At 48.9% G+C, this 25885-nt stretch overlaps 1 protein-coding gene across 1 annotated transcript; it reads left to right on the forward strand.

The window, feature by feature from the left end:
- Nucleotides 1-1668: 1668 nt before the first annotated feature.
- Nucleotides 1669-19028, forward strand: ASB13 (ankyrin repeat and SOCS box containing 13). The gene is made up of 6 exons (XM_055544153.1): nt 1669-1768; nt 11811-11998; nt 13336-13486; nt 14990-15124; nt 15300-15491; nt 16655-19028. Exons 1-6 carry the CDS (start codon nt 1726-1728, stop codon nt 16780-16782), a joined length of 837 nt encoding a protein of 278 aa, XP_055400128.1. The 5' UTR covers nt 1669-1725; the 3' UTR covers nt 16783-19028.
- The last annotated feature ends 6857 nt before the right edge of the window (nt 19029-25885 follow it).

The following is a 25885-nucleotide window of genomic DNA, read 5'->3' on the forward strand; positions in this document are numbered from 1 at the left end:
TTCCAGTCCTGTGGCCACTGCTGAGTTTTCAAGACCATCGTCAAGAAAGAGAAGTGCAAAAAGGCAAAATGGTTGTCTGAGGAGGCCTTACAAAATCCAACTATGTAAATATAGCTAAATGTGAATGGATTAAACAAACCAAAATGGAGATGAGCAGAAAAATCAATAGAATTGATTAAAAGATGATATAATGGGATTTCCCTTATGGTCCAGTGGCTAAGACTCCCAGCTCCCAATGCAGGGGGCCCAGGTTCCATCCTTGGTCAGGGAACTAGATCCCACATGCCTCAACTGAAAAAAGAAAATCCCGCATACCACAACTGAGGATTGCAAATGCCTCAAGGAAGATAGAAGATCCTAAGTGTTGCAGCTATAACCTGGCACAGCCAAATATTTTTTTAAAAGATGATATAACTATAATCTGCAGGAGACACACTTTAGATTCAAACATATAAATACATTTAAAAGTATAGAAGTATATTCACCCATAAGAAAACTGAAATGGCTATACTATTACTTTGGCCAAAAAGGTCATTTGGCTTTTTCCTTAACATCTTATGGAAATAGGCTTGAAATGTCACTCCCAGACCTGGGGCAAAGAATTTCCCCGATTTTGGAATTTGGACAGATGGGGATCAAACCCTTGCGGATACAGCTCCAGTGGTCCAGACTGGAGGTAAAGACTCAGTCTCAGGGGAGACCTCTCTCAGGTGTCCCAGCTGTGTGCTAGTCCTTATGTATTTCCAGGCAGGATCATTCCTGATATGTTTACTTTTCAGCTCAAACTAATTTCTGCATTTAGGCTCAGTGCAGATCTCAGTGATGTGACTGCAACAAACGTTGGCAAGGTTAAACCTCAACTTTGTAAGCTTGTTTGCAAACAAAACAAAACAAAACAGTTCAATTACTCCATTGCCTACTTGGAATCTGTAAACAGGTCCTTCATTTCTGTTAGGAGATTTCAAAAAGCATGGTGTCTGTGTGATGTGAACAATTTGGAATATATGATTTCTCTGGAAAGATGAAAGAAGCAGGAGCATGCCAGCTCTGGTAGGAAATACGTCTTCAAAATGAAAGCATGTGGGGGCGTAGGATGAGCTTTGCCTAGCTAGATCAATGCAAAGGAAGGTAGTGATTTGTGGCAGCTGGACACTTTTTACACAGGGACACAAGGACATGTTCTGCACATGGACATGTGGGCGCAATTTGCAAGCACAGACATATTTTGCTCACGGAGGCAGGTTTTGCCCGTGGACTCTTGGACATGTGGAAACACTTTGCACACAGACACGTTTTGCACACCGACAGGGACGCGATGTGCACATGGACAAACGGGCATATTTTGCATGTGGACATACATTGCACCTGGACACGTGTTTTTCAGGACACCTGTACAGGTTTGCACACTGATCCCTTCTGTACGTCAACACATGGCACGGTTTGCACACGAACAAATATTTTGCACACGAACATACGTTCGTCCAGAAAAGCCCGAGGTGGCGACCGCGGAGTTGGACGCAAGTGCCTGCGGTGTGGCTCTGGCCCGGGACCCGCCCGGGATCCGCACCGGCGGGGCGGGGAACTACAACTCCCGGCTCTAAGCCACCTCGGCCGGACGCGGGGCGACGCCGAACGGCCCCGCCCAGAGGGCGGTGCGTTCCCGGCCCAGGTTCCCGCGGCGGTGCGAGTGGCGGAGCCGTGGACCGGGACGCGGGAGCCGGTATCATGGAGCCTCGCGCCTCGGACGGCAGCTTCCTGGGCGACGTGGGTACGTGCGAGGCGCGGGGGGCGCGGGGTCGGCTCCGGGGACCGAGAGCTGCATCTGATGACATTCGCCCCCAGCGGGGACGCGTCCTGCTCTGAGGGGTGGCCAGGGGCGGCTGGCGGGGACTGGGTCGGTTCGGAGGGCCGTGCCGTTAAAGGAGCAGGTCCCGGGGGGTGCCGTGCAGCTCAGACGCGGTTTCTGCGTCCCGCTCCAGGTTCCCCCGTCGGCCCGCGCGTTGCAGGGCTGGTCATCCTTGTGACTTCAGAACCGCAGACCTCCCCCCGACTCCCCGAGCTCCCAGCAACCTGGGGAGGATGCGGGGCTGTGCATGGTCACTGCCAGGTTCCGAGGAGAACCTAGGAAAAGCCCGCGTGGGACCACTGGTAGGGTAGCCCTGGTACCAGGGTTGGAGCAGACTGCCTTCCAGGCACCCAGTGGGAGGGTCGTGCGCGGGGTCGTTAGCATCCTACCGAGACACCAGGAATCCGGTCAGGAAGGAGTGTGTGCCTGTGTGAGACATGCGACCTTGATTCTTCGTTGAGCCTTCCCTAGAATAAAATGGATGCTAGGGCAAAGGGCCATTCTCAGGCGAAGCAAGCCTCCCTGCTTACCGAGTAATTCTAGGGCAAATGACATGAGCAGTGAAAACACTTTGAAGGCCTGGAAAGAAAAAAATCTATATAGTACTTTTTATGCTCATAAAAAATGTAGTGCGAATAAAAGTGAGAAGTCTTAAGGGTAAATTTAGCTTAAGAGGAATTGCAGTCCTAGCAAAGCAAAGATATTTTAATGATGTTGCAAAACAGCCACCTTCAACAAGATCAAAGTCATTTAATAAGCATCTCTGTTTTTACTTGGCATTCTCATCCTAGGCAAGCACAGGACTTTGACCCTGCCAGTGTGAGCTGTGTTTGGTTGGTTCAATGAAACAGGCAATGAACAGCTGACCACGGACACCTATTTAAACACATTTTAGTATTTTTGTTCATGTACAAGGTTCAGTGGCTTCCCTGGTGGTTCAGTGGTAAAGAATCCTCCTGAAATGTAGGAAATGCAGGCTCCATCCCTGGGTGGGGAAGATACCCTGGAGGAGAAAATGGCAATCAGTTCCAGTATTGCCTGGAAAATTCCATGGACAGAGGAACCTGGTGGGCTACAGTCCATTGGGTCACAAGAGTCAGGCATGACTTAGTGACCAAACAACAAAAACAATAAGGTTCAATAGCACTATATCACTCCTGGGTATGTTTTTTTGTACAGTTTAAGGAATGTATCTTTTAGAGGATAATCAACTTTGAATATTCATTGGAAGGACTGATGCTGAAGCTCCAATATTTTGGCCACCTGATAGGAAGACTCAACTTATTGGAAAAGACCCTGTTGCTGGGAAAGATTGGGGGCAGGAGCAGAACGGGGCAACAGAGGATGAGATGGGTAGACAGAATCACTGACTCTGTGGACATGAATTTGAGGAAACTCTGGGAGATAGTGAAGGACAGGGAAGACTGGCATGCTGCAGTCCATGTGGTCGAAAAGAGTCAGACACGACTGAGTGACTGAACAACAACATTCTAAACTAATGGAGGATGCACAGTTTCTGGGGTTCATGGTTATTTTTACTTCACCAGTGTTTTATGTCATGTATTTCTTCCAAAATACATTTCATCCTGCTGACATTTTTATTCTCAACACAAATTAATAAACTCAATGTGTTGAATCCAAAACAGCGCTGCCATCCCAGCAGAAGCAGAGGATCATCGTAGGAACTTTAACTCATGTTAGCGTTCTGATCTCAAATTCTGTGTGTGTAGTATACTCTAACCAAACCATGTAGCTTTAATATAACCCTATAATACTTCACAGAAGTAAAGGCAGCAGTCCTATAATATGGGTTTACCAATAAGAACCAAGAATTTAGGGCAAATTGCATCCTAAAGTGAATCCAGTGTTTGTTCATTAGCAAATGTAATTCATTGTCTGTCTGCAAAGTTGGAAAAAGTGACTCCTGATTTCAGCATCTGTACTCACAGGCTTCTGACTTGGAAGCTAGAGGCTGGCAGAAGATGAAAGGGTTCTTGGCTTATCCTCAGCCTCTGGGGTGTTGGGAAGGTGGCACGGAGAGAGAAAGGGGGAGGCAGCCCTGGGACCAAGACACCCTGGGACCACGGTGAGAGCCACTGAGCTGTTCGGCTGTGTGCTGGGTGCTGACTATGAGCCTTGCAATGGCTGCAGGACACTCATCATTATCTATAAGTTAGAGGTGAAACAGTTTGCACAGCCAATAAGTCACAAAGCTGAGGGTTTTTTTTTTTTTTAATATTTATTTATTTGGCTGAGCTGGGTCTTAGTGGTGGCAAGCAGATTCTTCAGTTGCAGCATATGTGGTCTAGTTCCCTGACCAGGGATTGAACCTGGGACCCCCTGCATTAGGAGCGCAGAGTCTTAGCCACTGGACCACCAAGGGAGTCCCCAACGCTGAGGTTTTAATGCAAGCAGTTCTTTTTGATTTTGCCTGTTTTATGTTAAAAGGCTCATGTCTCTTCTGTCAGATAAGATCATCTATAATCGATGTGTAGTGCTGGGTGGGTTTGTGACTGGGATGGATGCGTGTTGTCTGCTGCAGGTTCTCAGGGGGCGGGGGAGCACCATTACCATTCATCACCTCTGCATGATGTCACTTTCAGGCTCTGAGAAATGTCTTTGCCTCCGGGTGTCCATGATCAGGGTGGTAGGTCAATCTGCATCCCCATTCGAGTCTCCAAGTTCATCCTTCTGTTGAGTCTGCAGAATCCGATGGGTTTTGTTTGTTTGTTTTTTCTCTCTTTTTTTTTGGCCTTGCTGGATGGCTGTGGGATCCTAGTTCCTCAACCAGGGGTTGAACCCGGGGCCCTGGCAGTGAGAACACTGAGACCTAGCTACTGGACTGCCAGGGAATTCCGGGATTTCATTTTCTAAAATAAGAATTGTAGTGAAAGTACTTTGAGAGATCTAGATAATTGGTGCCCTGGCTGGGAGATCAACTTCCTTAAAAATCTTCTCAAATTGCACGTCTTGTTTCTGCCTTAGAGAAGGCTGCATTCTAGAAGTGTCTAGTTAGTGGAGAATCCTCTGGGCTGTGCATTACACTACTAATGAAAATGTTTGAAGGAAATTAGGTTGATTTTAATACCAGTTGGTGTTCTGGGCACTCACTGTGGCCAGGAGTGGCTGTCAACTACAGCAGTACAAAGGAGTTTTGATTTTGGTATAACCGTACTCCCCAGCTCACACCCCTGGGTCCTAAGCACTGTAGGGGAGGGGTTGGGGCAGCAGATTATTGGATGAGCGGTCAGGAAGGTTGTGGAGGGAGGGCAAGCATCTGATTTGGGCGTTTCTCATAAAATGTGTTTAAGAAGCTCTTTCCCTCCCTTTCCCTGGCTGTCTTCCACTGCTTCCATAACCTCTTCCCACTTGTCTCTTTTGCTTTCACTTTTGCGCTTTCACTTTCTTTTTCCCTCTTAACTAAGCTTTGACTGTCTTGTTCCTGTAGAAAGGTAAACTTTTTCTCTTTAAAATTTTTACCCAATTTAACACATTTTAAAAACCACGTGGTGTGCCGCTTGACCTCAAGTTTACCGACAAACAGTATTTGGGGTATTGATCATGAAAACACTGAAAAAAGACCTTGCTCAAAAAATCTCTTCAAAAGCAGCAAAATACTCAGCCCCAAGTGCTAAATAAGGGTTTCTATTAATATATATAAAAATGAAGATTTCTATCTTCCCTTAGAGTCAAGGTGACTGGTAGTTTCAAGCACACTGAACTTGAATTCGGACAGCACTGTAAGACGGGTGGTCATGATCAAGCATTTAATAAGCACCACCTGTGCCCAGCTATCTGCATGCATGTGGCTTTGGTCCCTAAGGCATCTCATGGAGAGGTTTGCCATTCTCAGGCGCTGATCTCTCTGTCCTTATGGGTCTTTGGCCCTGTTTTTTTTTTTTTTCACTCCTTTACTATTAGATGGGTGGGTACAGTTTGCCATGATTTCTAGGTCCTTTTAGCTCTTCAATTCATCTTTTCTTTGTACCCACAAATCCTTGACCTTCTGGGACTTTGGGGGACAAGTCACTGGGGTCACCTGACTTTCCGGAGAGCCCGCTGAGAGCAGGCCTCGGAACACCAGCTCCACTGCAGCTTCAGTGACCGCTCACCCTGCTACATCCCCATAAAGGTGCCCTGCAGCTGTGTATGGGGTAAGGGAAAGCTTACCTGTCATCATTTCAAGAATATTTACTGGGATATTTGGGGAGAAGGCTTATTTCAATCTCTGCAGTGAGGGCCCCGGGCTGCCCTTCATGATAGACTTGGAGCCAGATACTGGCCCAAGTGACACTGAAGGGTGCCTGGTGGATGCTGAGCTGTTGGATCTGCTTGTGATGGAGGTGTTCTCTATGGCGTTTGGAAAACACTCTTTGTTACAATGAAGCTGCTGTGTGGAGGGGCTGCCTGGCTGGGGAGGAGTGGTCAGGGTCAGAGTCAGGGTCAGCACAGGGGCCGGGCTCTGGACTCTGGACAGTAGGGTAGGGCCGATGGGAGCTCTGCTCTGCATGTGGGCCAGAGGCCTGGCAGGCCATGCCCGCCGGAGGGACAGGCTCTCTGGGAGGGCTGCCTGGCCTGTGGCTGAGAGCTGCTGTTTGGGTTCAAAGAGCTGGATTCTGGGCTCTGGATGACTAAGCGGGATACTGGTAAATTGGCTCTCTGGAGAAAAAGGAAAAAAAAAAAAAAAGGAAAAGCCTATTCTGATTTGCTGCTTCCCCTGGTGTAAATATTCACCCGTGCTGACTGCGGCTCCCAGAGGTTTCCGCCCGGCCAGACTGCTGGCTATTTGGGTGGAGGGTCCCGAACAGCCACCCCTGGGCAGTGTGTAGAGGAGGCAGGCAGTGTCTTCTGGGCACTGTGGCCTTGGCTGTCTTGCAACAGACTCCCATCTGACTGATGCCCTGGCATGTGGCATGGCTTGAGTGGGCGAGGCCACAGGCGTGGCCCAGGTCAGTGTTTGGGCTGAGCAGGCCTGTGACGGGCCTGTCAAGGGGTGTACTCTGGCAGTGGGGGACTGACCCGGCTGCAGCGGGGCAAGTTCAGTCTGGCCAGTAGAACACGCTCCTGGAGAGAATGTGTGTGTTTGATACCTGTGTGTCAGTGTGGTGATGGAATGGAAGGTGGGTGGCTGAGGTCCTTCCATGAAGATGCTTGTGGAAGGGGAGGAGGGGAGTCAGGGGCAGGTGTGTGCACAGGGGCGGCCTAAAGGAGGCGCGGGTAGGGGGCTGCATGCCAGAAGGCTCCCTCAAGGAGCTTAGACCCAGCCTCAGTGGGGAGAAGGAGTGGGGCTGAGTGGGGCACAGCACACCTGGACCCTCTGTCAGCTACCTGAGGCTCCGTGCGATTGGTGACAAGGGTGTGTGTGGGGGAGTGGTGAGATGGGAGGATGTGGGCGGGTGGGGGGAGCCTGGAAAAAGGGGCTGGGGCTCCATCCTGGAGGGTCTGTATTCCTGGCGTGCAAAGGCATGTGGATTATGTGGATTATTCCAGAGAGAAGAGCAAGGGTCTGAAGCAGGCCCCCCCCCATGACCTGCTGATGACTTGGCTGCTAATGCTAAGTGGGGAGTGCTAAGTTCTAAGTGGGAAGTGGGGAGGGGAAGTCCAGAGCAGGTGTGATAGGAGGGAGGGGGTTGATGGGAATGGGGAGCCAGGAGACCGATTATGTGGCAGGGCTGGGATTCAGGGGAAGTCTCATCCCAGAGGGAGGGTCTCAGGTTTCCAGGGTGGCCCCTCTCCAGTACTTTGGCCACCCGATATGAAGAAACGACTCATTGGAAAAGACCCTGATGCTGGGAAAGATTGAAGGTGAGAGGCGAAGGGGATGACAGAGGATGAGATGGTTGGATGGCATCACTGATGTGACGGACATGAGTTTGAGCAAGCTCTGGGAGTTGGTGATGGACAGGGAGGCCTGGCGTGCTGCAATCCATGGGGTCGCAAAGGGTCGGACATGACTGAACAACTGAACTGACTGACTGACCCTCTCCCAGGGGAGTGGTCCAGGGGTGGGGGCACCTGGTCATACATGGGGTCCAGACACAGGGCTAGAAACAGCCTGAGCTCAGTGGGTCCACTAGCATGGGATCTTCGTGCCTCTCTTCCCTGCAGGCTCTTTGCTTTAAGGTTGAAAAGTATATTCCAACCCACCCAACCTTCTCACTGTGGTGAGGGAGGGCATGCAGTGGTGGAGGGGGGGCGGGGGCTGCCGAGCTTCCCACTGCCAGCAAGTGTGCCTTCTTGCAGCTGCACTTCCTTTCAGCCACAAGGCACCCTGTGTTCTTTATCTCTAGGGTTGCTCTCCCCTCCCCTTTGCTTCCAGGGGTCTTCAGGGACCACTGAAACTGCCACTTCCCCCCACCTCCCCCCTGCTGTAAAGCTTTCCCCTCTTGATGACACACTGTGGTTGGTACTAGCTGTGGTTAACACCTCCCCCACTCCATCTTTGTTACTCCCTTAAAAAAGAATTTTTAAAGTTTTCACTCTGGCTAAAAAAACCCATAGAAATGGTGAAGATGGTCAGTTTTCATTGTGCAGTTCAGTAGTATGAACTACATGCACATTTTGATATAACAGAGTTCTCGATTTTTCATCTTAAAACATGGAAACTGTGCACCTGTTCACCTCCCCATTGTTCCCCTTCCCCTTTCCCCCCGGCAGCCACTATTCTATTTTCTGTCTCTATGACTTTGACTCTGGGAACTTCATGTAAATGGAATCATACAGTATTTGTCTTTTTGTGACTTGCTTATTTCACTGAGTGTCATGTCCTCGAGGTTCATTTATGTTGCAGCCTGTGTCAGCATCTCTTTACTTTTTAAGGCTGAATAATATTCATGGTGTGTATATATCATATCTTCTTTATCCATTCATCTGTCCATGGGCACTCAGGTACTTTCTGTATCATGCTATTGTAAATGATGCTGCAGTGAACGTGGATACTATATCTTATCGAGTTAGTGTTTGCAGTTTCTTTGGAGAAAAATTGCTGGATTGTCTGGTAGTTCTGTTTTAATTTTTGAGGAACTGCAGTACTCCTGTCCAAAGTGCCTGCACCACTTTGCTTTCCCACCAACAGTGCATAAAGGTTCCAATTTCTCCACATCTTTGCCAACATCTATTTTCTGTTCTTTTGATAGTAGCCATCTTAATGGGTGTGTGGTGGTATCTCATTGTGGTTTTGATTTGCATGTCTCTGACGATTGGTGGTGAGCATCTTTTCATGTGCCTGTTGACCATCTGTATATCTTTAGAGAAATACCTCAGTCCCTTGTTACTTTTTTTTAACAGGTTATTTATGTTGTTGAGTTGTAGGCATTCTTTATTCTGATATATATGGTCCCCCTTCCCATCGGTGCCTTTCACTGTTGACTGTGGCCCACATAAATTCTCTCCTTTGTAATCATATCTGCTGCTTCTGATCTCTGCCCTCAGCTGCTGCTAAGACAAATGTAGCCGTTGTTTATTCATTAGAAAATATGGTTCTCGGTAAGCTGCACTTCCTCTGTAGACTGGTCAGAAAGAGATACAGTTAGATTTTCTTTAAAAAATTTTATGTCTAGGCTTTAGAATTCATATTAGTAATTCCTCCCATTCATTCATCCCTTATTCACACAACAAGCAAGTCGTGAGCACCTTTGCGGGGCCTCACACTGTGCCAGGCACTGGAAATAGAGCCAGCAGGTGACGCCCGGCAGGCTGGCCATAGCCCCACCTCCTCCGTGATGCCTTCCCGACAGGCCCTGGACACCCTGGACATGGGTCATCTTGCTTCTAAGTTCCTGTAACTTGACCTGTTCCTCCAGTACTGCAGTCATCCTGTGGTTTTGAATTGGTTGTTCACCCCCTGCCCATGACTGTGAACTGCTTGCTCACTGTCACGTCCTTCCATCTTTGTGCTCCATGGTGGGGGAGGCTGTGTCTACTTGCACAGGCTGCTCAGTGGATGCTCGGGTCTCCCCTGCACCCATCTTCCTGAGCTGCACTTTCCTCCTTCCTGCAAGACCCAGGGCCCCCCTGCTCTTCTCTTCTGAGGGTTGCAGCTGCTCAGTCTGCTCCCCTGAGATTGACCTGAAAGTGATCCACAGCCACTTTCCACTACCTACCCCCTCCAAAGACAGGCACTTGGTGGCCACTCATTCCAACTGGGAGACATACTGGGGTCTCCTTCTGAGGTCAGTAAGTACGAAGTTCCCCAAGCTTGGATTCTGCATTTGTGGGGCTCACATCTCCTGAGGTCTGTTTCCTGTGCTTGCAGATGCCTGCCTTCTTGCTATGTCCTCACGTGGTCTTTGCTTCATTCACCCAGATCCCTGGTATCTGTGTGTCCTAACCTCCTTTTCTTCTAAGGGCACCAGTCATACTGGATTAGGGCCCACACTAATAAGCCTGCTTTAACTTAATGACTTCTATAATTATGTCTCCAAATACCATCGCATTCTGAGGTGTTAGAAGTTAGGGCTTCAACATATGGATTTTGGGGACACAGTTCAGTCCATAACAAACTGTATGCCAACAAATTAGATAACATAGATGAAGTACACAAGTTCCTAAAAAGAGGCAAACTTCAAACTACCAAAACTGACTCAAAAAAAAAAATTCTAAATAAAAAACTTAAAGAAAGCCCAGACCCAGATGTCTTCACAGATGAATTTGACCTAATATTTAAAGATTTAATACCAGTTCTTCATAAACTCTTTCAAAATTTAAAGGGGGGAATACTTCCCAATTCATTCTCTGAGGCCAGTATTACTTTGACCCCCAAACCAGACAAATACACCAATCACAAGAAAAGTGACTCTTATGAACATAGACCCTCAAATCCTCAAAATATGTGTGAACCAACTCTATCTTATAAAAAGATTATACACCATGACCAAGTAGAATTTATCCCAAGAACGCACAGTTGGTTGAACATCTAAAAATCAATTAATGTATTACACCATTTTGATATAATTAAGAAAAAATAGCCAGCATGATCATTGCCATAGCTCCAGATAAAGTACTTGGCAAATCCAACACCCTCTCATGATAAAAACACTCAAAAAACTAGAAATAGAAGAGAATATCCTTGACCTGATAAAGGACATCCATGAAAACCCACAGCTTTTGTGGTGAAGGACAAAGCTATTTTTGGCCACACTGCACAGCATGCTGGATCTTAGTTTCCCAAACAGGGATCAAACCTACATCCTCTACAGTTGGAGCATGGAGTCTTAACAACTGGAGGACAAAGATTTTGCCCCAGGACCAGGAACAAGGCAGGAGTTGTCTTTTGGTACTTCTGTTCAATGTGCAGCTGCACATTCAAGCCAAAGCAATTAGGCAAGAAAAAGAAAAGGCATCTGGATTAGAGAGGGAGAAGCAAAGCTACCTCTGAATACAGATGACATGATTTACTGTAGGAAATCCTGAGGAATCTGATAAAACTGAATTAAAAGAAGGCTTTCTTTTAATTTTTTGCCTTTGAAGGCTCTCCCAGGCAAGGATAAGGGAAGTATAAATGCCATGTTATGAGTATATAGGTGCGAGGGTTGTGGAAGATGTGTTTCCTGGAGAAAGAGATATTTCAAATGGGTCCACATGGACGGCATAACATCTAAACTAAGGAGATTGCAGAATGGATGGCTGGGTAGGGGCAAAGGTGGGCTTCTCAAGCAGAGAGAATGTATGCAGAGACACAGGTGTGCCAGGGCAGGGAACCATGATGAGCCAGCAGTGTGGCTGGAGAACAGGCTTGTGGGGGTCAGTGGTAGGAGAGGGGTCAAGGAGGTGCCTCCCCAAAGACTTGGACTCTGCCCGCAGGCAGTGGGAATCACTCAAGGATTTTGAATAGGGGTATCTGGACCAATTACACTTTCGTGTGTATAGTGGCTTAGGTTTCATAAAGGGTCCTGGGGTCATACATGTGTTCATTTGACCTGGACAAAAGTGGCATGGTCTTAGCATTACCTGTTTTCCTTTCCAGGTTTCTGGGTGGAGCGCACTCCTGTGCATGAGGCAGCTCAGCAGGGGGAGACCCGACAGCTGCAGCAGCTGATAGAGAGTGGGGCCTGTGTCAATCAGGTCACAGTGGACTCCATCACACCCCTGCATGCGGCCAGTCTGCAGGGCCAGGTGCAGTGCGTGCAGCTGCTGCTGGCTGCTGGGGCCCAGGTAAGCCACCCTGTAGCACAGACCGCGCCCCCCCCCACCCTCCGCCAACCCCCGGAATGGGAGGACAAGCTCTAGAGGAAAAGAGGCTTGGGAATAGCATTCTGTGTGCTGTGAGCATACAGAAAGAAAGGAAACCACTGCAGGAGGCTGAGAAGGAAAGGAAGGAGGAAACCAGAATGGGCTGTAGATGGGGCTGATCTCTATGGCAACCACACCCTGAGATTGTGAGGAAGCCTTTGGACTAGCTGTTGGGAGGTCACTAGCAGTGGAAGAGAAGGGGTTTTAGCAAAGTGGTGGCCAGCTCTGCAGATGGGCCAGGCTGTGCACCTCTCAGAGGCCAGCTGCCTATGGGGCTGGAGGGGCCTTGGCTGCAGGAGCCATTTGGGTGCAGAGAGCAGGATGATTATGTGGGATGCTGGCAAACCAGCTTTGGAAAGGCCAAGTAGAAAGGAACAAAAGCAAGACTGACTCGCTGCTTTCCCTAGTTAAGGACTCATAGCCGTACCGGGTATTGGGCTGGCGGAATTGCTGGGTCTTTACCAGCGGGCTGGGCAGCCTGGTAGGAGCTGGCTTGGCTCCCACGGGACAGTGATGGGGGAGGTGAGGGAGAAGGGAAGGCTGTGCACTGCTCACTCTTCCCAGAATTTGGCCATGACAGCAGTTCCAGAGGAAATGGAACAAGCTTCAGCATGAATCCAAATAACAGCTGAATTCGGACAAATTCTAAGCAGAATCTGCCAGTTTGGGGAGTTGCCTTTTCCTGCTCTGTGATTTTCCAGCTAGAAGAGGCATGGTTAGACAGTTTGGGGCACCCGTCCTAGATGGGGCTCGAGTTAAAGCCGGTTTTCCTACCCTGCCTGTGTTAATGAGGTGTTGGGGTGGTGGCGGGAATGAGGCTGAGTTGAAAGAAAAGCCCTAAATCGCTTGCTGGCTGTACTTAGGCTCCCATAGGCACGCCCTGAGGTCTGTGAATGCACTCGCCTGGGACAGTGCCTCACCACGTACGTAATGGTATTCTTCACTCAGTTGTGTCCAACTTTTTTGTGACCCCATGGACTGTAGCCCGCCAGGCTCCTCTGTACATGGGATTCTCCAGGAATACTAGAGTGGGTTGCCATTCCCTTCTCCAGGGGACTTTCCCAACCCAGGGATTGAACCCGGGTCTCTTGCATTGCAGGCAGACTCTTGACCTTCTGAACCACTAGGGAAGATACGTAATAGAAAACCTAAGGACTTAGGAGAACCATGCAGTGTCTTTGCAGAGATGCACATGCATCAGAGCGTGAGTGGCCGGCACCCTCTCCTCCACCCTCTGACGCTTGTTACCCTCCCTCCAGGTGGATGCTCGCAACATCGATGGCAGCACCCCGCTCTGTGATGCCTGTGCCTCAGGCAGTGTTGAGTGCGTGAAGCTCCTGCTCTCCTATGGGGCCAAGGTCAACCCACCCCTGTACACAGCGTCCCCGCTGCACGAGGCCTGCATGAGTGGTGAGTTGGCAGAGGCCTAGATGCCAGGGAGGCTGTCTGATGGCTGGTGAAGCCATGGAGTCCGGTGCTTTTCCTCCTGGAGATGCAGTGCTCGCCCGGCCTGAAGGCAGGGTTCTAGTCAGTCAGCATCTTTCAGATGCTCACCCGGGAGTCAGGTGCCCCCTGCAGCCACTCACCTCATGGGCTGCCCTGAGAGTTCCTGATCTGGCAGGAAGAGGAGGCCCAGACGCATCCTCGAGGCAGGTGCTCTCAGAGGAGCTGAGCGCTTGTGGTTTTCAGCTGCCCCCAGATTTCAGAGGGTGGGAGGACATGGCTGCTCCAGTCTCACTGGGTCAGACATACCCAGGAGAGGAGCTATGACAGGCAGAACTGGAAATTTAGGGTGAGACCAGCGGGCCAGAAATATTTGAGAGGCTAGACTAGGCAGTTTGGATTCCACTGTTTAGAGCAAAGTTTGCACGCCTGTTCTGGGCTTTGGCAGGCTCAATGCTCTGGCTCGCTGTGCTTGTTGGGACCCGGGCTCTTCTACGGGTCCCCTGTCTCTGCTGTCTGCACCCCGAATCCCACTGCCAAGTCACCTTTGTCGATGGGGACCGCTTCAGGCAGCTCTGAAGGTTTTTGAGCGGATGCTGAATGCTAGGAACACATTTTTGAAAGATTTGTTTAGCAGCCATCCATCCATGCACAGCATGGGGAAGAGAAGTGTTTTTATTCCTTCATTCATCTTAGGTTCACTGGCAGCATCCTGCCAATAGAATGGACAAGGGACAAGGGATGGATTAAGAAGAGAAAACCAAGCAGAAGTTAGTGTGTGCATTGCACATACACACAGGAGAGCTCAGGCAGAGGGTGGTTAGATTTGATGTAGGGGAGAGGACACCCAAGGTCCAGGTCGGCTCAGGGTGAGGAGGATGCTGGCTGGGGAATGGAGAGGACTTGGTCATGGGGGACAAGTCCACATGAAAATGGCCACAGCCTGGTGGTGGAGGTGGAGTAGGCGTGTTCAAGAAATGAGAGAGGATGGAGTCTGGGATGGATGGAGCCCCATCTAAGCTCAACCCCAAACTTGAGTTAAAGATGCTGGAGAAAAGCCAGGAAAGAGGCCAGAAAGGTGTCAGCTGGGAGGGGCCAGGGAACCCCTGAGGTAGGAAAGTTTAGGGAAGTTCATCCAGGCAGCTTTGTGTTTCAGATACAGCTTGGGGAACAACCAGAGGTGGGGAGACCCTTCTCTCCACGAGGGCCGGGGAGCTTTGTGTCCACAGCTGGTGACCCAAACTTTGTGTTCTCCCAGTGCTGGGTATAGGTTCGTGCAGCTCTCCTCTTGTCCCCTTGCCTGGCGGGCTTTGGGGGATGGTGGGCGAGCTCCCCAGGGAAGGACGCCCACCCTGTGCTCCCGTGGGTTGCAGCCCACCTCCCCGTCTCCTGCTGCCGCCAAGCTCGCTCCAGCCACGCCTGTTACTTCAAATACACAAGGCTTTTTCCTCTGCCTCCGTTTCTTTTAAGGAAGTTCCGAGTGTGTGAGGCTTCTGATCGATGTTGGGGCCAACCTGGAAGCGCACGACTGCCACTTTGGGACCCCTCTGCACGTTGCCTGTGCCCGCGAGCATCTGGACTGCGTCAAAGTGCTGCTCAATGCGGGTGCGTAGTCTTTGTCCGCCCCCCACCCCTCCACCCCAGCCCCGGGCTCAGCACAACAGCGTTTCCACCTGCGCCGCCCGCTGCTGCAGAGGTTGACTCTGTTTCTGGGGAGAGGCTGATGCTTTCGTGTCCCGTGTTCCTTGGAGATTTTTGACCCTACTCCTGACCCCTGCAGGGGCCAACGTGAACGCGGCGAAGCTCCACGAGACGGCGCTGCACCACGCAGCCAAGGTGAAGAATGTGGACCTCATCGAGATGCTCATCCAGTTTGGGGGCAACATCTACGCACGCGACAACCGGGGGCGGAAGCCGTCGGACTACACGTGGGCCAGCAGTGCCCCCGCCAGGTGCCTGGAGCACTATGAGAGTGAGTGTGTGCGCAGTGGCTCCTGGTGCCGCGTATGCGCGCGCTGGGTTTGTGGGGACCGCTTGCGGGAGCCTCAGAGATGATCGCCATCAGTCATCCCTTTATTCAGACGGGTCCTGTGATGATGCAGATACAGGCCCGGATCTTCAGCTGACAGAGGACAAACCACCAGCTAAGAAAAGGCCTCGTCTCTGGCGACACATTTTTAAGAGTTTATATGGAATTGCACTCACAAGAGGCTTTCAAATACCAACTGGGAAAAAAAAAGCCCATTGATTAAACATTTTGCCAATCTGACCCAACCAAAATCCATCATGGATTGAGAGGCAAATACCATCTACATCTGTCCAGAAAACATTTTCTAGAAGGTGTTTTCTCTTGCTGCATCTAAATAATTTAGGAGAAAGTAACTGGGAAAAGGACTGTCACCAGTAATTCATTTTTTTTTTCAAAGAGGTTTTTCTTTCATAACATTTCTTAAGTAGAGAATACTCTCTTTGGTTAATATATATTGATATTTTGATCAAACACTCATGGTCCTAAAGGCAGCCGTTGGGGCCAGGCTCTGCTCTGTACACGTTCCTATGGCCCAACGGTCAGGGGCCTCCAGGCATGTTCCTTCTTTGGCCCTGATGTGTGTCCCTCATGAGCTGTAGCTCCAGGCTTCATCTTCAGGCCTGCGGTCCTGACCCTTTGTCCTGTGGGTCAGTTCTTCATGGGTCCCTGGGGCTTGGAACTGCAGGGGTGGGCAGCCAGCATTGGCTGCCTGAACCCTTGCCCAATCCTCATCTGTCTGGAAGTTTGACAAACAAGCCTACTGGCTGCAGATTTGTGCTTTGCTGATGAATCCATGTGCTCAGTTATAACATTATGGCGCCAAAAAAAAAAAAAAAATCACAAAAGCCAAAAAAAATCCCCCCAAAACCCAAAGCCCACAAAATGAAACCCCAGGGGCCATCAGCTGAATTCTATTTCCTGATCTTCTGTCCTGGGTCCCAGTCCCTGGCTGTCCTTCCTGGCCGCCTTCCGGAGAGGGTACACAGGGCTCATCATCTTTGCAGGACAGGGGAGGTGTCTGCAGTTCTGTCCTGGCTCTTGTTACACTGAAGGATGCTGCACTCCTTCCTCAAGCTGACTCATGTACATTCTGTCCCTTTCTGCAGAGACCCCTCTTAGCCTGTCTCAGCTCTGCAGGGTGAGCCTGAGGCGGGCAGCCGGCGTCAGGGGGCTGGAGAAGATCGCCCGACTGGACATCCCTCCCCGGCTCATCAACTTCCTCTCCTACAACTGAGCTTCAGGCGCGAGGTCCAGGCAGCCAGTGACTCAGGGCTGACGGGGGCTTTCTGCCCTCGACGTCAGAAACTGTGGTGCTGCTGTGGGAGCAGCACCCCGAGTCCCTCCGGACCATCCTGTTTCATCTTCTGTGCAGACCCTTGGCAGATATTTCTAAGGCCCTGGGAAAGGCCTGGGGCTGGCCCTCCCTGGACTTCGGTCCAGCTCGCTCCAGCTTCCTCCCAGCCGTGCCGGTTTCTCTCTTCATGACCTTCCTCGGAGGAATTTTCAGGACAGACTCTCCAGAAGCATGGGGGGGCCAGGTGGGGCTGGGGGGCCAGGGCTCTGATTCCGTTTCTACACACCTGGAAGGCACCACCCCTGATTCCTTCAGCGCCGGGTGGCCCTGGATGTGCAAAGGGAGGAGCCTGCACTGCAGGGGGTGGGCCCCTGGGAGTGGGTCCCGGCCAGGCCCAGGATGGCGCTTTGGGGACAGCCTGCCCCCTTGGGTGCTTTTTTCTGGAGCCACGGTTGGCACCTTGTGAGAATCACCTGTGCCCAGGTGTGCCCATCACTCAGGGAGCTTTATACAGGTCTCAGTGGGGAAGCATCAGGCTTCCTATTCCCATAATGTTTCTTAAGAAGTTTTTCTCCAGTCTGAGGTCTCAGCTCTTTTAAAAAGTGTATGCTGGTGATGAAAACTTTTAGACACATGCGCTGTAGCACTTAGGTTTCGTTAACAAGTCTGTAAAGCAACAGGTAACAGGAAGGCGTCTTAGCACATCCTCCCTGGGGTAGTGATTTCCAATGTGAAGCACCGCTGGGAAACTCTTCAGAGACTGTTTTTCATCTTTCTACAGCTGCTAAATGAATTCTTTGCCTACCCCAAGTTTTGCTAATTTCCTGAAGCTCTGCAGTTGGCAAAAGAGGTCGCATCACCCTCTGCCAGGTCGAGCGTGGATTCATGCATTTTTTGTGGATACTTAAGGAACATCTGAGCTTCAGGCACTGCCTTGGTGCTGTAAGCTGGCCAGGAATCAGACTCGTCATCCAGTCAGGGCGAGGAAGTGTTGCACAGTCTGTTTTTAGTAATAGAAAGAAGCAAGTAATTCTACCTTATAAACCATGAGGTGACATGACATAGTATGTTCAAACTGCATCTGCCTGCTTAAGATTCTGTATCATAATTTAAAATCTCAGGGGTTAAACTAGAGGACGTTTGTATAAGTAGTTGAGGTCTATATGGTTTGGGGGGCAATGGAGAAAGTACCCCTTGTGAACTCTCTTGTGGGTCAGGCCTCAAGCCAGTGTCCCCAGAAATGTTGACCTCACAAGGTTCCTCTGGAGACTGGGGGGGGAATGAGCCTGGTGGGTCAAGGTCACGCCAGCTGTGCTCACGACCAGGGGCGCCTCTTGGCAGGGCTACATGGGTGGGGCCCATACGTGGTGGAAAGTTCTGTGCTGGCAGCTGTGGGTATTTTCTGCTCCACTGCTCAGGCTGTTAGGATGGTGCTTCCTCGTACGAGGAGATAAGAGCCACTCCCATTTGCTGCAGGTGTAGATACGTGTTCCGGGTCAATCAGTGTATCCGTGTACACTAATCACACACAAACACAAAAAAGCGCCAGGTTCTGCCCTCATCTTTGTAACAGGAACTTGCCTCTGTCTGTGAAAGCTGCTAACGTTTCCACACGTGGGACACCAGGGGCAGAGTCTGGTTCCTGCATTCACTGCTCAATAAAATTGGTTGGGGTGAGTCCATCCTTTTGTGCACATGGCCCTTTTCTTATTGGGGGCGGGCAGAAGCACAGGGTGGGCTTCATCCAGGGAGAGCCAGAGGGGCTGCTGTCGCCTCCGCTGGGTCTTGGCCAGTCCTGGACGTGTGTCTCCCTCACCCCTCTTCCAGCTGCTCCTCTCCTGGTGCTGGTCTCCATACCCCCCCGCCTAAGGGATCAGATGGCTAACATTCCAGGGCTTTCTGTAGCTGCCCCCCACTTTATTGAGATGTAACTGATGAGCATAGATGCCTCCATAGGACTGGCCGAAGACACATCTCAGCCCTCTGAGCCTGGGTCTTCCCGGCTGTAGGAGAGGGATCAAGGTCATACTTTGATCATTGAAAGGATATGATGATCAACCACCAAATCTCACGGATGAGAATATAAGGCCAGTTAGGCTCAGATGTTTTCATGAAGCCAAAATTCGGTGATGAGACGTTGCCTTGAAAACGATGTGCTTTTCAAATATTAAAGTTGTATGCATGACTGTACTTTGTTGTATGTATGACTGTGGCTTTGTTGATGTGTAAACCTCTTCCTTGGTGATGCCAGTGGTAAAGAACCTGCCTGCTAATACAGGAGACATAAGAGACGTGGGTTCTATCCCTGGGTCAGGAAGATCCCCTGGAGGAGGGCATGGTAACCCACTCCAGTATTCTTGCCTGGAGAATGCCATGGACAGAGGAGCCTGGCGGGCTACAGTCCATACAGTTTCAAAGAATTGGATATGACTGAAGCGACTTAGCACATGCACACATCTTACAACCATGTAAACAATTCTCTTCTGACTTTGAGATAGGACCACCTATTTCAGGAGTAATCCACTCAGAATACCTCTCAGTTTACATTTTAAAACTCAATGTGCACATAAGAAACTATATTCAATATCTTGTGTTAAACCATAATGGAAAAGAGTGTGAAAAACAATATATATACAAACGGAGTCACTTTGCTGTACAGCAGAAATTAACACAACATTGTAAATCAACTCGACTTTAAAAAATTAAAAAAAACAACCCAATATGCAGCTGACAGGTTTGGAGAAGATATTTGTGATAAAGATAACAAATGACTACTGATCAAACTATGTAAGGATATTTTATAAATCATTCAGAAGAAGATTAATACCCCCTCCCCCCAAAAATAAAGCAGGCAAAGACTATGAAGAAGAAATTTACAGAAGAGGAAACCTCAAATGTCCCATGACATGAAAGGTTGGTCCTTTCCTGTCCAACCTGTCCAAAGTAGTGATGATGGAAATGCACATTAGTGAGTACACACTTCAATGAAATGATACTGTTAAGTACCATCATCTTAACAAAAACGAAAATGGATGTTGGGCAAATGACAACTCAGACGGCCAACAGGGGTATAAATTTGTATGTGTGTTTTGGAAAGCTGTTAGATGGTATTGCTAAAAGTGCTTATACCACAATTGTACAGTAGCTCTACTTTCTTTTTTTTTTCTTCTAGTTGCATTGTAATTGACATACAGCACTACATGAGTTTAAGGTATACAACACACAGTGAAATGATGACCACCTCAGATTTACTGAACATGGATCATCTCATATAGATCAACATGAAAGAAATAGAAAACAATTGTTTTCCTTGTGATGAGAACTCAATTTACTTTTTAAACAACTTTTATACAATGTATAGCAGTGTTATATTTATCATGTGTGTTACATCTCTAACACTTATTTATCTTGTAACAGGAAGTTTGTCCTTTCTTTTTTTTAAAAATTATTTTTGGCTGCACTGGGTCTTCATTGCTTTGCAAAGGCTTTCTCTAGTTGCAGCAAATGGGGGCTACTCTACGGTTTCTGTCCATGGGATTCTCACTGCAGTGGCTTCTCTCATTGTGGAGCATAGGCTCTTGGCATGCAGGCTTCAGTAGTTGCAGGGCATAGACTCAGTAGCTGAAGCTCATGGGCTCTAGAGGACAGGCTCAGTAGTTGTGGTGCCTAGTTGCACCATGGCATGTGAAATCTTCCTGGACCAGGGATTGAACCTGTGTCTCCTGCATTGGCAGGAGGATTCTATCCACTGTGCCACCAGGGAAGTCCTAGAAGTTGTCCTTTTTTGACTACCTTCATCTGATTATGCCTTCCCCCTAGCATTTCTATTTTGGCAAATGTACCTGAAGGAACCCTTACGTGTGTCATAAGCAGATGAGTGGCAATGATTAGTGCCACAATGCATGTCATAGTGAAAGACCTCAGCAGTGGAGAAGCTGTAGAATAAATTTGTACATTCACTTAATGTTTATGCACTGTGACTGTTAAGGTGAATTAGAGTTACATCAGTTCAGTTCAGTTGCTCAGTCGTTTTGTGTCCGACTATTTATGACCCCATGGACTGAAGCACACCAGGCTTCTCTGTCTATCACCAACTCCCAGAGTTTACTCAAACGCATGTCCATTGAGTCAGATATGGTTTACATGGTTTACCACTAATAGATCTAAAAATTACAACGGCCAATGAAAAAAAGCTGCCAACCTTATTGAAGTATAGTATGAATCTATTTGTATAAAGTGAAATACAAGACAGACTGAGCATCTAAGGATATGTGTGTGTTCAGTGACATCGCAGAACCCACATGATAACCTTCGAGTTAAGCGTTTGAGTTCCTTTATTCAGGAAAATGAGCCTAAGCCTGGCTCCCATCGCAGAGCTCACCGGCCCATGTTGTGAGCAGCTGTGCTGACCGTGGGAGTGCCAGCAGGCTGCCTGCTTCTCCACCCTGCAGCACTGACTGTCCTTTCCATGACGGCCTGGAAAAGGCTTCCAGACCCCTCAGACTTTGTTTTTCCTCTTTTCTCAGTGTGAGTACCATGTGGCATTGACAGCTAAGCCCATGTTATGCTGGCATCAAAAGTCTCGTGATCTCTGGCAGCTTGAATGCAAGTATGTCTTAAGTTGGTCCAATCTAAACAGGGAGCCTCCTAGAAGCCTAATGTCTCAAAACCACAAATAAAGGTGGAGAGACTAGTGACAAGTCTCTCTCTCATACACACATCTCCTTCTTCATATAGACTCTGACTTTCCAGCAGCTGGTCTCCAGGTGTGCGGTTCTCATGAACCACAAACTTCAGAGAAGAGAACTGGCAATGGAGCTCTGAGCTGGGTGTGCCAGTAGCATACCCCTCTGCATTCTGCACGATCCACAGAGAAAATTCCCCTTGCTTCTCGGTGTTCACCGGATCCAGAGGCTCATTCTGCTGTGGTGGAAACAGGACGCTGGATGAAGGAGACGAGGACTGTCCTGTTGGCCCTTGGTCCACTTTCCCTTTCATTCCTTCCTTCCATCCATCTACCCTTCTTTTATTTATTTTTGGCTGTGCTGGGTCTTCCTCTAGTTGCAGTGAGCAGGAGCTACTCTCTAGCTGTGTGTGGGTTTCTCATGGTGGTGGGTTCTCTTGTCATGGAGCATGGGCTCTAAGGTGTATGGGATCAGCAGTTGTTGCTTCAGGGCTCCGTAGTTGTGGTTCCTGGGCTCAGCTGCTTCATGGCACTTGGGATCTTCCCAGACCAGGGATCAAACCCGTGTCTCCTGCATTGGCAGGCAGATTCTTTACCACTGAGCCACCAAGGAAGCCCTGTTTTGTTTATTTTTTCAAACTGATTATTCTCTCTTAGGTTCTCCACTGGGCACTGAAGATACCAGTAACCCCACCAAAAGCAAAAGCCAACACCCCAAACAGAAGCATAAGTCCTGGCCCCGAAGGACCTGAATCTGTTGCTCAGGGAACAGACATAGGAAGTATATCTGGGAATGGGGGTGGGAAGGGGTCGTGAGCCCCAAACAGGAAGGAGGCCCAACTTTGCTCTTAGAAGAGAAGGGGAGAGATGACCTTGACTGTTTCTCACGTCTTGGGTAAATAAATATTTACAACTGCATTCATTTTTCTATCCATGGTGCTGTGTAGTTTACCAAGCTTTCTAAGGGCCTGTAGTATTGGCAGCACTTTTCCAGAGCAAGTGTGAAGATGCCAAAGACTGACTGATACAGCTTCTCTTTTGTTTCATTTCGTACACTCCTCCCAAACACAGAAACCAGAGAGTGAAGTTTAATCACGTAGGATTTTGCATGTGTAAAGCGTTCACTATAAACATTTCTTGGGCTTACTGCTTCCAAAGGCCTGGAGGAGACTTCTACAAAGGGACAAAATGGGAGAAGGGAGCCATACCTTCTGCCTATGAGTCACCACGCAGAACACAGGTGGGTAGTTTTAAAAATTGAAATTAACTGAGCCATAGGGGAAAGATCATCACAGGCTACCTTCAAATAGTCTAATCGTTAGTCTTTTTTTTTTTTTTTTTTTTTTTTTTTACTTTTTCTTTTGGAGAGTCAGAGGGGTCCTTTGGTTCTTTTAAAAAAAAAGCAGAGAGTGGGGAATTCCCTGGTGGTCCAGTGGTTAGGACTCTGCTTTCTCACTGTGGAAGGCCTGGGTTCAACCCCTGGTTGGGGAACTAAGATTTCACAAGCCATATGGCCCCCCCAAAAAGCTCACAGTGTATACAACAGAAAATAGGATTCAGTTCTGTTTAAGAGCCAACTGAGCAGGGGCTAAGGGCAGCACAGGGAGCAGCTGGAGGAGGGGAGGGGAGGGGAGCTGGTGGAAAACACGGGGCGCTGGGTCCAGCCGACTCTGCGGCCTCTTCCCAGGGAGACTGGCCAGAGCTCTCAGAACAGGCCAAGAGCAGGACGTCGTTTCTGACACGTACAGCACGGATCAGAGCAATGCTACCTGCAAGGCTGGAGGACACACCCCCACACCTGTAACCGGGGGCCTCACCTGGAAGGCAGCCCCAGGATCAGCTCACACGCCTCTAAAGCAAGGGCCGCCCAATCTGGGAGACTCGATAAAGCTGAAGGACGTTTCTAATCACAAGGGAACTGTGACCTGAGACGGGGGACTTGGCTTCTTACTTGAACACACTTCTTCATGGAAACAAAAGCAACAAGTTCCCAAACCAGCCTACAAAAACACATTCCTTTGTGTTCTAGAAACATGTAATCGGTTTGATCGATTGCTTTGTGATGATGGTTGCAGCATCCTGTGAGGGTCTGCCTGGGTTACAAAGGACTAAAACCCAAAGCCAGGCAGCCAGCTGACCACACACACAAAGGCTTGGCTCAGGGATGTGGGGGCCCTGCTTGGCAAGGGGTTGCCACCCCTGAATGGAGGCACGATGGACCTGAAGGCTGGATTGTGAAGGATGTGAATCCACTTGATACTAAACATGATCTCAAAGACAGTCTGGGGCTTCCCTGCTGGCTCAGCACACGGGTTCTATCCGGGAAGATCCCACATGTCGCACAGCAGCTAAGCCCGTGTGCCACAACTTCTGAGCCTGTGCTCTAGAGCCCGGGAGCTGCAAGCACTGAGCCCATGCGTCCTAGAGCACACGCTCTGAAACAAGCGAAGCCACAGCAACGAGAAGCCCCACAACTAGAGAGGAGGCCCTGCTCGCTGCAACTAGAGAAAAGCCGGAACACAACAACAAAGACCCAGTGCAGCCAAAAGTAAACACAGAAATAAAATCATTTTTTAGAAAAGACAGGTTTTTAGTTTATATTGAACTTGAGGGGAAGCAGGAGGAGGAAACTTTGACTGAGATGCCCAAGGCACCTTTGGTTTTAGAAGTTTGTAATATGGGTTGTCCCACTGACATGACTTTAAACCTTCACCTTGTCACAGGTGTGCTTCCAGGATTTCCACGCATCACAGAGGGACCAGTGTGACACCAAAAATGGGAGAAGAGAGGGAGAGAGATAAAATGAATAATGAGAGAGAGGAAAATGAATGTTAAGTTATCAGGCACAAGTTGGATGAGAAAAACAATTCAGGGGTGAAAGGGATGTTGGAAATTTGGCCCAGCAGAATTTGGTTTATTTTCCTAGGCTCCAAAATCACTGTAGATGGTGACTGCAGCCGTGAAATTAAAAGACACTTGCTCCTTGGAAGAAAAGCTATGACAAACCCAGACAGCATATTAAAAAGCAGAGACCAGAATTGAAAGAGACACGTGTACCCCACTGTTCATCACAGCACTGTTTATAATAGCCAGGACATGGAAGCAACCTAGATGTCCATCAGCAGATGAATGGATAAGAAAGCTGTGGTACATAATACACAATGGAGTATTACTCAGCCATTAAAAAGAATACATTTGAATCAGTTCTAATGAGGTGGATGAAACTGGAGCCTATTATACAGAATGAAGCAAGCCAGAAAGAAAAACACCAATACAGTATACTAACACATGTATATGGAATTTAGAAAGATGGTAACGATAATCCTGTATGCGAGACAGCAAAAGAGACACAGATGTATAGAGCAGTCTTTTGGACTCTGTGGGAGAGGGAGAGGGTGGGATGATTTGGGGGAATGGCATGGAAACATGTATAATATCATATAAGAAACGAATTGCCAGTCCAGGTTTGATACAGGATCCTTGGGGCTGGTGCCCTGGGATGACCTGGAGAGATGGTATGGGGAGGGAGGTAGGAGGGGGGTTCAGGATGGGGAACACGTGTATGCCAGTGGTGAATTCATGTTGATGTGTGGCAGAACCAATACAATATTGTAAAGTAATTAGCCTCCAATTAAAATAAATAAATCTAAATTAAAAAAAAAAAAGCAGAGACATTACTTTGTCAACAAAGGTCCGTCTAGTCAAAGCTATGGTTTTTCCAGTAGTCATGTATGGATGTGAGAGTTGGACCATAAAGAAGGCTGAGCCCTGAAGAACTGATTCTTTTGAACTGTGGTGTTGGAGAAGACTCTTGAAAGTCCCTTGGACTGCAAGGAGATCAGTCAGTCAGTCCTAAAGGAAATCAGTCCTGAATATTCACTGGAAGGACTGATGTTGAAGCTGAAGCTCCAGTAGTTTGGCCACCTGATGCGAAGAGCCGACTCATTTGAAAAGACCCTGATGCTGGAAAAGATTGAGGGCAGGAGGAGAAGGGGACGACAGAGGATGAGATGGTTGGATGGAGTTACCGACTCAATGGATATGCGTTTGAGCAAGCTCCAGGAGAGGGTGATGGACAGGGAAGCCTGGCGTGCTGCAATCCATGGGGTCGCAAAGAGTTGGACATGACTTAGCGACTGAAAAACAATAAGAGCTTGGTTACTACCTGGAGTAACATTCAGGGACAGGATGCCTCTGGGTGTGATGGGAGGAAGGGATGCTATGAAGTGAGTCATGGTTAATTTTATGGGTCAACTTGACTGGGCCAGGGGATGCCCAGGTAGCAGGTAAAACATTATTCTGGGGTGTCTCTAAGGGTCTGCTTGCAAGAGATAAGCATCTGAGTCAGCAGACTGAATA

Source organism: Bubalus kerabau, chromosome 13, assembly GCF_029407905.1.
Source record: "Bubalus kerabau isolate K-KA32 ecotype Philippines breed swamp buffalo chromosome 13, PCC_UOA_SB_1v2, whole genome shotgun sequence".
NCBI lineage: Eukaryota > Metazoa > Chordata > Mammalia > Artiodactyla > Bovidae > Bubalus > Bubalus kerabau.